General features: G+C 36.0%; 2 protein-coding genes across 2 annotated transcripts in view; one reads left to right on the forward strand and one right to left on the reverse strand.

Annotated features, from left to right (window-relative positions):
• LOC117108133 (leucine--tRNA ligase, cytoplasmic-like) overlaps positions 1-11218 on the forward strand; it is a 13830-nt gene extending 2612 nt beyond the window's left edge. The window contains exons 5-22 of the mRNA XM_033250085.1: positions 363-494; positions 743-904; positions 1750-1994; positions 2303-2528; positions 3070-3234; positions 3447-3641; positions 4071-4300; positions 4608-4690; positions 5096-5234; positions 5601-5938; positions 6348-6625; positions 6949-7230; positions 7526-7633; positions 8077-8187; positions 8428-8532; positions 8897-8992; positions 9828-9960; positions 10089-11218. Of these exons, the coding sequence (XP_033105976.1) occupies positions 363-494; positions 743-904; positions 1750-1994; positions 2303-2528; positions 3070-3234; positions 3447-3641; positions 4071-4300; positions 4608-4690; positions 5096-5234; positions 5601-5938; positions 6348-6625; positions 6949-7230; positions 7526-7633; positions 8077-8187; positions 8428-8532; positions 8897-8992; positions 9828-9960; positions 10089-10294 (3234 nt within the window). The 3' untranslated portion in view covers positions 10295-11218. The remainder of the gene's footprint in view (positions 1-362; positions 495-742; positions 905-1749; positions 1995-2302; positions 2529-3069; positions 3235-3446; positions 3642-4070; positions 4301-4607; positions 4691-5095; positions 5235-5600; positions 5939-6347; positions 6626-6948; positions 7231-7525; positions 7634-8076; positions 8188-8427; positions 8533-8896; positions 8993-9827; positions 9961-10088) is intronic.
• Positions 11219-11254: 36 nt separating this feature from the next.
• Positions 11255-12580, reverse strand: LOC117108145 (ankyrin-3-like). Its single transcript, XM_033250098.1, has one exon. It carries the CDS (start codon positions 12578-12580, stop codon positions 11255-11257), a length of 1326 nt encoding a protein of 441 aa, XP_033105989.1.
• Positions 12581-13057: the final 477 nt, after the last annotated feature.

Raw genomic sequence — 13057 nt, forward strand, 5'->3', positions numbered from 1 at the left:
TATCAAGAATTACATATGTATTTTATCAAGAATTATATATGTATTTTATCAAGAATGATATATGTATTTTATCAAGAAATATATATGTATTTTATCAAGAATTATATATGTATTTTATCAAGAATTATATATGTATTTTATCAAGAAATATATATGTATTTTATCAAGAAATATATATGTATTTTATCAAGAAATATATATGTATTTTATCAAGAAATATGTATGTATTTTGTCAACAATTACATATGTATACAGTTATATATGTATTTTATCAACAATTATATATGTATTTTATCAACAGTAACATAGAATAAAAATATTCTTTAATAAACGATAGAGAACTTGGAATATTTAATTATTAGGCTTGTGCTGATAAATTAGCAAGAGAAATGGAGGATTTTGGATGCCCTCCAGTGTTCCCAGAAGTGACTGAAGAAGTTGAGGTTGTCGTTGATAAGGAACCCATTATTAAGGATAAAGCAAAAGGAAAAAAGGTATTGTATACAATTTTGATTATTATGTATCTCTCCCCTGATAAGTCAATAATTATTGGATTTAAACTGTTTGTTTAGTCTTTATCCACACTGATCTTGTGGTGTTTTGAAAGTCCATTGCTGATATTTCAATTGAGATAAACGTTGCAATGCTTATGTTTTAAGTTTAAATTTTCATTTAAATATACAATAACATGTTATATTTACTTGAATAAATGATAATAATAATGTTTTTAATGTCTTACCAGAGTAAACTTGCTGCAAAGAAAGGCACTGCCAACTACCAGTGGGAAATCATGCAATCCCTGGGAATTCCGGATGATGAGATTCCCAAGTTTGCAGATGCAATGTATTGGTTTGAGTACTTCCCACCAAGAGCTAAGGAAGACCTTCGCAGCATGGGTTTAAAGGTACATAAGAAAAACAAATGTGGTAAAGACGAGCCAAATCATTCACTCATCGCAAAAATTGATTTTTATTTAATGATGCAGGGTTAAAGATAAACATGAGAGCTATATAATAATAAAAGAATCATTTAAATGCGATATTTCCTTATAAAGTTACAAGCTTTTAAACATACAGCTGTTTAAACAACAATGTTTGAGAAATCGGCCCTCGAAGTTTATGATTTCAGGCATTTCTCAGGCAGAAACCATCACCAAATTATTAAAAATTGTTGTTTTAACATTGAAAATGGGGAAATTAACAGCATATGATGTATAGATATATGAAGATTAGTTTAGTGCAATAAAGTAGATTTCAAAAATGTTTTAATGGCTAATGGCTATTATCTCTGAAACACGATTTGCGATGAGTGACTGGTTTGACTTGTCTGTGCCACAAATAAACAAATAGTTAATATATGTTTAAAGGTACTGTTAGTAAAACTTGTTTATAATGTATATGTGAAAGATATATAAACCTAAGCTACTATACATCATTAAAACCTGTTGATAATTCTACAATGAAATATATGTAGTATATGCTTAAAGGGGAAAAATATTATTGTAAAATGTTTGTACTGTAGCATAGGTTTAAATGTAGTAATTTCTATTTTTATGGATACACAATGATATAGATGTAGCCTGTATTTAAGATGACATCAGTAAGTTAAATCTAGCAGCGAATTCACAGGTCGATAGTGACAGCCGAACCAAAAACTGAAATTTCCTTATTTCACTCTTGTTGATTTTATTTAGTATTAAATTAATTAAATTAGTAAACATATTTATTTGAATGTTTATTTTCAATTTAGGTTGATTGGCGCCGTTCGTTCTACACCACTGATGTGAACCCTTTCTACGATTCATTTGTGCGGTGGCAGTTCATTCATCTAAAACAGGGCAACAAAATCAAGTTTGGGAAACGTTACACCATCTATTCACCTAAAGACGGCCAGCCATGCATGGACCATGACCGCCAAACAGGAGAAGGCGTGGGACCACAGGAGTACACCCTCATTAAGATGAAAGCTCTTAAGCCATACCCTGAAAAACTGAAGTAAGTAATCTGTGTTTTGATTGGTTGGTAAAATGTTTGAGGTTCGATATTGTACTCGCCTTGACCAATGAAACTTTTTGTCTCAAATCATGAGTTCTGTATTAATAGTTAGAAAGGGTTTCTGCTAATACGTTTGATAAATTCATAAATCTGTGTTTTTATTGGTTGATCAAATGTTTGAGGTTTGATATTGTACTCACCTTGACCAATGAAAGTTTTTGTCTCAAATCACATTGCTGAGTTAGTGTGCAGTTTATATTGTACCATAAATTAATGCATTTGATGTTTGTTTTTTTACTATGTGGTAGGCAACTTTCCAATAAAGATGTGTTCCTGGTAGCAGCTACTTTAAGACCGGAGACCATGTACGGCCAGACGAACTGTTGGCTTCACCCGGACATCAGGTATATTGCGTACGAAACAAGCAGCGGTGAGGTTTTCATCAGCACGAAAAGAGCTGCCCGCAACATGTCCTTTCAAGGATTCTTTAAAGAGGAAGGAAAAGTCGATGTACTTGCGGAAATCACTGGACAGGTATGTCAAACATAGTGTTACAAGCGGTTTGGCGCAGCGGGAACGATTTGAGTTTCCATTTCCCAAACTTGAGGTCGCTGTTTCAATCCCTCGTTTCGCTTGTGTCCTTGAGCAAGGTAATTTATCTGCATTGCTTCTCTCCACCCAGGAGTATAAATAGGTACCTTGTGGGATTGGTTGCCTGCTACTGCACCAATATGGCAGCAACACTTAAACATGTGGACACAGTGACCCAAATACCAAATGAGAAATCAACCTAAAAGCTGTAGAAAAAGTCCAAAAAAAATAAGGTTCTTCTAAGCACACTACTGAAGCTCATCAAGCCATCTCAGCATTAACTTACCATAAACAATTATAATTAAAATAAAAAAATCTCCATTTTATATTAATTTAAAGCGTAATATGCTGTCAATCATCAGTACTCATTAATGATTTGCTATAAAGGCCCTGATTGGTCCAGGGGAATACTGCATCAAATATTCAACCAATCATGATTTTGATTATTTTTGTGAAGTTATACATCTAATTTGATTGTCTACAGGATATAATGGGAATGGCACTTAGTGCTCCACTGACCTCATATAAGGTGATATATACCTTACCTATGCTGACCATCAAGGAGGACAAAGGGTCTGGTGTAGTGACCAGTGTGCCATCTGACTCTCCAGACGACTTTGCTGCCCTCAGAGATTTGAAGAAGAAACCAGTAAGTACTATCAATAAAATGTCTGCCCTCTTTGACATACTCCCTCTTTTGCTGTATCAGAGGAGAAAGTCTGCTGAAAACAGATGAAGCACCAGAAAAAAAACAGTTTATTGACAAATACCCATAACAAGACAATATTATTAGATACAAAGGCTGTCATTGGTCAAGCAAAGTGCTAAGTCAAAAATTTAACCAATCATATTGTATTTTAGGCATTCAGAGAGAAGTTTGGTTTAAAAGATGAGATGGTTCTGCCATTTGAACCGGTGCCAATCATTGATGTACCGTCATTTGGCAACCTGTCTGCTGTTACCGTGTGTGAACAGATGAAGATTCAGAGTCAGAATGACAAGATACAGTTACAAGAAGCGAAGGAGAAAGTGTATCTCAAAGGATTCTATGATGGCGTAAGTATTTCTATATATTTTTAATTACCTCCCACAAAGAAGGTTATGTATCCACAACTATCTGTCTGTCTGTCGTGTTGTCTGTCTGCCAAATCTAATGAATGGATCATAATGAAATTTAGTGGTACATAATATTCGAAGAAAGAGATGATAAAATTTTGCGAAGAAAAGGTCTCGAGGCAAGTTCAAAGTCACAGAAATTAAATTTTCTACCCAGAACATAAAAGAAAATAATGGAATGTTCCATCATAAACAGCCTGGATATTGGCACAGAGAAGAAAATAATGGAATTGCCAATCATGCATGGCCTCTGTATTTTATGTATTCAGGCCCAGCGCAGAGGTATGTATGTATGGATTGACTGCTTTAGTTCAAATTTAAATTTAATTTCCCATTGTTATTGTTTAATTTTTTTTGTTTTCTGTTCAGGTGATGCTTGTTGATGAGTTCAAGGGTCAAAAGGTCCAGGATGTAAAGAAGTTGGTGCAGAAGAAGATGTACGACAGCAAAGAAGCATGCAAGTACATGGAACCCGAGAAGCGGGTCACATCCAGGTCAGGTGACCCATGTGTGGTGGCGCTGTGTGATCAGTGGTTCCTGGATTATGGCGAAGAGAAGTGGAAGGCGCTGACAACCAAGGCTCTGGATAACGTCAACACGTAATACATTTTTTTTCCCGCATTTGCAGACATTACATCGGCCAAAGTTTATGTAGTACCATTGTATTTTTATTTTGTTTTATTTTAACTCCACACCAACCGTGAGTACGAACCCGCGACTTACAAGATGGATAAGACTAGACTGAACATAAACCATAAATGAAGGAATATTAATGAATCCAGCAAAGTCTATGTTATTATTTTATGGCAACAGAATCTAGAAGAAAAATATTTTTTAAATCAAAATTTGGATTATACCAATATATAAATATAAATGTGATACTGTTTTGTTTCTTTATACTTGCAGTTATTGTGAAGAGACTCGGCGAAACTTTCTTGCTACCTTAGACTGGCTAAGGGAACATGCCTGTTCTAGAAGCTATGGCCTGGGTAAACTGTCACCTTTAATCTTTCCATTTGGATCAACTGTATATCTATCTAATCCATCTCCTTAAATTTTAAAATTTTGTTTTCATTCTATATCTATTGAGAGTGAACCATATAGTGAAGAAATTAGGCCTTACTAATAATAATAATAACTGCAATATTCCCATATATAGGCATGATGATGTCATTTCACGCCCATATATAGGTAGATTCATAAGTATTTGTCCCATAAATTTTATAGCGTGGACAGCACTTTAGTTTCAGATTTTTGATTTTCAATCATACTTCAAAAGTTACACTACATTTCTGCTTTTTGTAACTCCCAGATTTAAGTACTCGCATAAATTCTGTATATTATTTCTAGGTCTCTTCATTATGCATTATCAACTATATGATTTCTTCTTGTAGGTTCCAGAGTGCCTTGGGATGAACAATACCTCATAGAATCTCTTTCTGATTCCACAATCTACATGGCGTACTACACGGTCGCACACCTCCTGCAAGGAGGGGTCATTAATGGGCAGACTATTGGACCTCTTGGTATAAAGTAAGGCATATTCATTCCTCCCCTACCCGCTCCCCAACCATTTGATACAGATCAGTCATCCTACCCATCCCTACCAACTCTGAATGAAAATTAAAATGAGAGTTGAATGTCATTACAAATCATTTACATTCTACAATTTACCCATTGATTATCGACTTCCAATAAGTCATGCATCAAACAAATTTATTTTTACACATGAGCAAACATTTTTCATTAAAATTTAAATAAATTATTAGCCAATGTAATGAATATAAGAGTTTTTATTTATATGAATCTCTTAATTGGTAATGAAATTTCTATTTTGATATATTTTCTTTTTAGTCATAAAATCATTACAAAGTCATAAAAATTTCTTCTTTCTAATAGACCAGAGGATATGACTCCAAGTGTATGGGATTACATATTTTTTCCAAATGCAAAACTCCCTTCAAACACAGGCATATCGAAAAAATCTCTTAATAAATTAAGGCAAGAGTTCCGATATTGGTACCCGGTTGATCTACGAGTGTCCGGCAAGGATCTTGTTCCAAACCATTTGACCTACTTCCTGTACAACCACTGTGCAATCTGGTCTGATGAGCCTGGGAGGTGGCCAAGGTCGATCCGAACCAATGGTCATCTCTTGTTGAACAACGAGAAGATGTCAAAATCTACCGGTAACTTCCTTACTCTGAAGCAAGCAGTTGAAAAGTACTCTGCTGATGGTACGCTAACAATATTATTAGAATTCAAACTTTGTTTTTGCCCTTATCAAAACTTGCCTATATTATTATTCATTTAAATTTATCATAGTGCTGAGAGACTAGCTATGTATGAAGGCACTTTATAATTGTAACTTAATGTTATTTAATATTTTGGGATATTTTGATGAAAAAATGTCCAAGATGAAACCATGGGCTGATAACATGAAAGTGGAAACGTAAAATATAATGCTATATAAAATTTGTAAAATGTGTGTTGATATGTGATGATAATGAATAATGATGATGGATAGTTGATGATGTTTGATGATGATTAAGAGGGTAAATGATGTATGTATGTATGATGAGTTAAAATATGGGGGTAATGGTGAAAAGGAAAAGTGATTTTGAAAATGCTGTTTTTGTGTTACAGGTATGCGCCTGGCTCTAGCTGATTCCGGTGACACACCAGTGGAGGACGCTAACTTTGTGGAAAACATGGCTGATGCTGGCATCCTCCGTCTCTACACATTCCTGGAGTGGGTCAAGGAGATGCTTGAGGTCAAATCGAGCCTACGTACTGGACCAATGGACAGCTACAACGACCGAGTGTTTATGCAGGAAATGAATCATGGAATTAAGATAACTGATGTGAATTATGAGAAGATGCTGTTCAAAGAAGCGCTGAAAACCGGCTTTTATGAATTCCAGGTGAGAGTTATGCAAATGAGATATAAGACTTTTCACTTTTTTCAATATTGTTTCATACTGGCTTATGCAAAATTATTGGTGGAATGCTTGAATTTTGACAATTTTACATATTACAGTTCTCCCTCCAATTAAATGACCCCTGAAACCAAAGCTGCTAAAGACAATCCCCCGGTGGTCTTTAATTGGAGGGAGACCAATCTACTATTTAACATTTTATAAATACAGGGACTGGGAACAGAGAAGGTTGCACTTTGTGCCAGTTTGTACTCACTCTATTGTGCATTTAATCTAAGTTTGAGATACAGTATTACCCTTTTTTTTAGGCCTACAGAGACCAGTATCGTGAACTCGCCATGGACGGTATGCATCGCGACCTCGTTTTCCGATTCATTGAGATGCAAGTCCTCATCCTGTCCCCCATCTGCCCCCACCTGTGTGAGCATATATGGCAGCTGATTGGTAAGAAGGGGTCGATCATGAAAGCAAGCTGGCCAAGTATCACAGATGTGGATGAGGTTTTGATTCGGTCTTCTGTATACCTCATGGACTGCGCTCATGACTTCCGTCTCAGGGTCAAGAACTTGTCTAATCCCCCAAAACAAAAGGTAGGATGGAAGCATGTGACATGGTTCATGATGACATCACATCATGACCATATATAGGCACATCATAACTATATATGGGCACATCATGACTATATATGGGCACATCATGACCATATATAGACACATCATGACTATATATGGGCATACAACAGTTTTTTGTCAAAGAAAATTTGTTAATCTGGACACAGCTGTAGTTATGAATTTGTGTCTAAAACTGATGGTTTACTTTATTTGTTCATAAACTATTTTAAAAAAGAAAGAAGATTTTTTTAAATGATTCCCTCTACCCTTACAGAAAGGAGCTCCAACCCCTCAGAAGCCAACTCATGGAACCATTTATGTTGCCAAGACATTCCCACCCTGGCAGAGTACTATACTTAGCAACCTGAAAGAAATGTACCAGGTAAGATAACCATCAGATCATGGGTTTGAGTCTTCATTGAAGTCAAATTTAGATTGTTGGTATTATCACTGTGATTTCCTATGCTTGTCTTGTCTGGTGTTCACTCAAAATTTGTACTTGGCTGCTTAAAAATTAGTTTTGTATGAAATTGGTAGTGTTGAATTATGACTATGAATAACCATCCCTGCCCCCCAAAACCAGAGAACAGTGGATGCTACTCATTGTGTATGATTGATTCTGTATGCAATGAACAGTCAAAATGTGATGTGATATGATATTGTTCGCTATAGTTAAAACAATAATAATAATAATAATAATAATATAAATATAACAATAATAATAATATATAATAATAATAATAATAATAATATATAATAATAATAGAAATATAATAATAATAATAATAATCACTATAAATAAATAAATGTTTGCTTCTGTTTTAGTCTAACAGTGGAGCATTCCCAGAGAACAAAGAAATTATTGGCAAATTGAAGAACATCGATACTCTGAAGAAGTACATGAAGAAAGTAATGCCATTTGTGCAGCTCTGCAAGGTAAGAAATCTTTCTAACATTCCCAAACCAAACAGAGGATGTGGATGAAAATCAATTCCCTTAAATGTAGGTTACTGATGGGGATGAGGTGCACAAAGCAGGAGTGGGGGATGAGTGCTTGCTTGCAGAATAAGCTATTTTGTTGGGGGTACACATTCCCTGTTTAATCCCCCCACCCCCCAGATATACCATTGCGACAAGGAAATAAGTTTGTATGGTTCTTATTGTGATTATTTTCAGGAAAACGTTGCAGCAAACGGATTGAGAGCCCTTGATTTAAAATTGGATTTTGATGAGAAGAAAGTTTTGGAACAAAATTTGGAGTACTTAACACAGACTCTTGATGTAGGTTAACTGCATACATTTTAAAAATTATGTGTGAGTGTCTTATGTGTAGTGTTAAAGGCTTTGGTTGTACCAGTTTTGGTGCTAGTGTTGGTGATGGTGGGGGTTGTGATTTTTTCGTGATGGTGTAACGTTAAAGTTGGTGCTAATGGTGTTGATGGTAACGGTGCAAAGGTGTTGGTGGTAATGCTGTTGGTTGTGATAGTTTTGGTGGTATTGCTGTTGATGGTGGTGATGATGATTGTGGTATTGGTTAGTGGTGATGGTGGTTGTACAGTTATAGAGATAGTGATGATTATGTACTTTGTTAGTAAAAAAAAAAAGCAGTGGTTTCCTAAATTTATTCTATTTTTATTTTTAATAGCTTGAAGGATTGCAGGTGAAATTCTCAGAGGAAGGGGATGCAAAAGTGAAAGAGGAGTGTTGTCCAGGGAAACCATACTCCACTTTCAACACTCAGGTAAGCCTTGCTTGCACTGTACTGCACTGTCAGTGATATTTGGTGTTGTGACTGTCAAATTTTTATGTGACAAATTTGTGTGATGAGCATATACGGGCATTATGATGTCATATTACACCCAAACATGGGCATACCACATATTATTTGTCACACATAATTAACAGAGTGTACTGAGCTTAAAGCGTGCAGTGCCCGGACAAAAAATCATGAAAAATATGTTCAGTGGTAAAGAAGAGGACCGTTCACTTCAATTTTGTAGGATTCCCAAGCCGGACTCCGGATCCGGGACGATGGATCTGAGAGCCATTTGTATCATGAAATCGTACATTTTTTTTATTCCTTGGACCAATCAGCAACAAGCTTGGTTGGTTTGAACCAATAGAACGAATACACACTTAACCCGAATAACCATGATTCATGCACGATGTGAATGCAGCGATCAAACAAAACGTGGCAACGGGTATATAGATCGTTTGACATCACATGACCATATATAGGCACATTATGACTAAATATGGGCATACATCATTTTTTTTGGTCACAGAAAATTTGATAGTCTGCAGAGCTTTATTTGGCAAAATCATGCCTAAATATGGTCATGATGACATCACATCAAGAACACACAGGCACATACAACAATTTTTTGGTCGAATAAAATTTGATAACCTGGAAAGGGCTTTAGCCTCATTATCATACTGTTGTGTAGGAAAAAAAATTACATATATCCATCTTTAAATTGACAAGTCCTGTACATTCATTTGATATGAAAGCCTAAACATGCAAGATTTCACAAGTGCATTTATGTGGTTCATTTACAACTTCCTGCTTTTGACAGCCCTCGGTATCCATGGTGATGGTGAATCCCCAACCAACTAGCGGCTTCTTTTCCTTCTCTTTACCCATCATGCAACAGGACACCCCAGCCAAGATTGCTCGTCGGATGTGCAAACAGGAACGAAATATAAAAAGTAAGGCCAAGATATTTTAGGAATTAATAATATTTTTTCAAATTTTGCCACATCTATGGTAAAGTTTATGAATCACATTCATAAAATGTAATTGATTTGGTGTAATTATTGTATTCTTTTTGTTACAGATCCCAAGAAAGTTGCTCTGTATTCCTACAATGACCCAGAGCTAGGCCCACGTACCCTGCCACGCTTTGATAGCCCAACGGCAGGCAGGACAACTGTTCCAGCGTCCGCAATATTTAACATTGATGTAGACAACAAGCTTGTTACCCTAACGGACAATGGATCCAGTAAATCAATTGGAACCCAAATTGTTTATATCATTGAATAAGTATGGCTGCCATGTGGTCACATGGGTGGAAAGGTTGCCAAGGTAGTGCAGAAATTTCAGCCCATTTACAAGGTTACAAATACACAAGGGAAGTTTGTGTATGTGCCACTCTGATACACAATAAGCTACTGTATTTATAATGCCACACATTTAAAAAAAATGGTCTTGCTCAAAATTAATCAAATGCATTTTGAGTTTTGTATTATGGCTTCTGAGCAATATGCTGATTTTTAAACTTACAGCATCCTCCAGAGCAGACTTAATGATGTAGGTTTAATGCATCTGCACATAACACAATTCAGTTTATGCAATTACAGTACATTCTGATTTTGAAGCACTTTTGATAAGTTCATGGTAGTGTGCTGTATATATAAGGCAGTAATTATTATGGTGTATTTTGTGAAAACCGACTATTGCCATTACTCCTTCAACCAAAACACCCCTAAAAATAATAGAACCGTCCGTACCCAACGCATGATTGATAACACCTGTATGTACACCCTTATTTAATTGTCGCCTTTACAGCTGTTAACACCACTGAAAATAGAGATATTCTAAAAGAATATTTGTAAACAGTCTTCGCAACAGATGGTGAAAAATAACAGGAAGCTATAATTGGATTTGGAAAAAAAGTTGGATCAGTAAGTGGTGATAAAAATCAATCAACTTATGGTCAATAACTGAATTCTAAGAACTCTTTGGGGGGTAAAAGAAAGTAATTATTTATTAAGGTTATATTATTAGTGGTTTCTTATTGAAAAAATACTGATGCAATGGGATCATACTCATAGCTATAAACCAACTGATCTATCTGCACCTAATATATACTTTAAACAAAACAAATAGTAGAATTAGTGACTTTTTATTGATATATTTTTCGGTTTGGAGATTAAACAAAAATAAATCAATAATTGATAAAAATATGTTTTGCTCATTTGTTTTCATTGTGTTGTACGTTTCTTAACTCCAGTGTGGATTGTCCGGAAATGACTGTTTGATAGCGCCCTCTGGACTGTCGTCATCATAATCTCCGAATGTGATTCCTAGCCACGAGATTGACATGTTACAAGCTACAATCCAATTTGCGACCTTTTTATTTTGCTTTATGACACGTTTGCATAGTAATTGCAGAGAAAATGGTTGGTTGATAAATTGATTTAATACAGAGAATAATACCCGTTCAGTCCTCCTCTGATTGGTCGGTCGAAGAATTCTTGGTATCCAATCATGATGGTTAAAAACCAAATTAACTCGATTCATAGTTTTCAAAAGTTCACAAATTATAAGTATCCTGTTATAACAGAGATAACCCATGTAGGCTATAAACAATTGAAAAGGTGTTTGATTCTGTTTGTTCGGTATGTCTGCGCGAGCGCCTTTACCAATCAGGAAACGGACTGCTGATGGGTTCGAGTTTCGCGCAGCAATATGGAGTGGTGTATCGCCTGACAAATCGGCGCCGTTGATGTTTAAACGTCTTCCTCGACGAGATTTAAACACCATCTTTAAAATATATTGCTTTGTTGCAAAGTCTGATCTATGAATGTGTGTGTTGACTGCATGGTGGAGTATAGTTCTTTTATCGTTTGATTTGGCATTCAGATCACTACCAGCGTTCAGCAGAAACCTGAACATCCGTCCGTTCTCCTTTCTGGCGGCTTGGAATATTGGTAACATCCCCTTGTCGTCTGGTGCATTTACGTCAGCCCCGTACTCAATCAAAAGTTTCGAACACACCATGTTGTCAGCGTCTACCGTGATATGCAACGGAGTTACGCCTTGTATATGATTTCCTTCTGTCCTGTTTCTAAGGTTAAGACGCATCGTGCAAGTACTACATGTTGACGCAAGATTTTCAAAGCTAGAACGGCCACAGGGAAGAGAACCAATAGTTAAGTATTTTTCTGATTTCTTAGAAAGGTCCAGTTGTTCTCCATTCTGCGTTAAATTCAATTCTTCCCCGTATTTCAAGTACAACTCCATGATGTTCTTTTGCCCGTGTGCAGCCGCGCACATCAATCCCGACGTCCAAGATAACGCCAGCAACCGCGTAGTAAGAGCGTCTTTTTGAAAAGAAACCACCACTAAATCTTTAAGAACTTCCTCTACGAAAGCTGCATTTCCTTTTGGAATTTCATTCTTTAATGAACTAATCGCTCTCATCAATTGACGCTTGTCAATAGAGTTGGGATTGACCACACTTTTATAATCTGTTTGAATATCTGAACTCTGATGTTCGAGAGTCGGCTCTGGTGAATTTCGATTTCTATCAAAAATATTTCCCATGCTATGAATTTCGGAAGTACAGTACGGTAGAGCTGATTTTAAATTTAGAAAAGCCTGCACACAGCTTAATTGTAGTCTATAATATTTACAAAAAACTCCCAAATTATACTGTACGTTCTTTTGCACAAGTACAACGACTTTTGCGTTTGGCTGTTTTATAAATTCGCGCGCGCAAAAACTTCGAAAGTTAGAGCTACTGAAGTACGCGCCTTTGGAAATCTATTCTAGACACGTTGAAAAGCTTGTACGTAGCATCAGGGCAAAGTAAAGTAGTACTTTTATAATCCGTTTGAATATCTGAACTCTGATGTTCGAGAATCGCATTTAAGGGCCCTGGTGAATTTCACTTGAGAAAGGCCTGTGGTCGAAAACGTTCAGGAGCATCCATTTCAATAAATTGAGGCTAAATCAACCACCTCGTCTGTTTTTTTATTGACTATATTTATTTGCCTATGCAGCACCACCACTGATAATATC

This window comes from Anneissia japonica, unplaced genomic scaffold, assembly GCF_011630105.1.
Source record: "Anneissia japonica isolate Jap-2015-1 unplaced genomic scaffold, ASM1163010v1 scaffold288284_len1145801_cov181, whole genome shotgun sequence".
Classification (NCBI taxonomy): Eukaryota; Metazoa; Echinodermata; class Crinoidea; order Comatulida; family Comatulidae; genus Anneissia; species Anneissia japonica.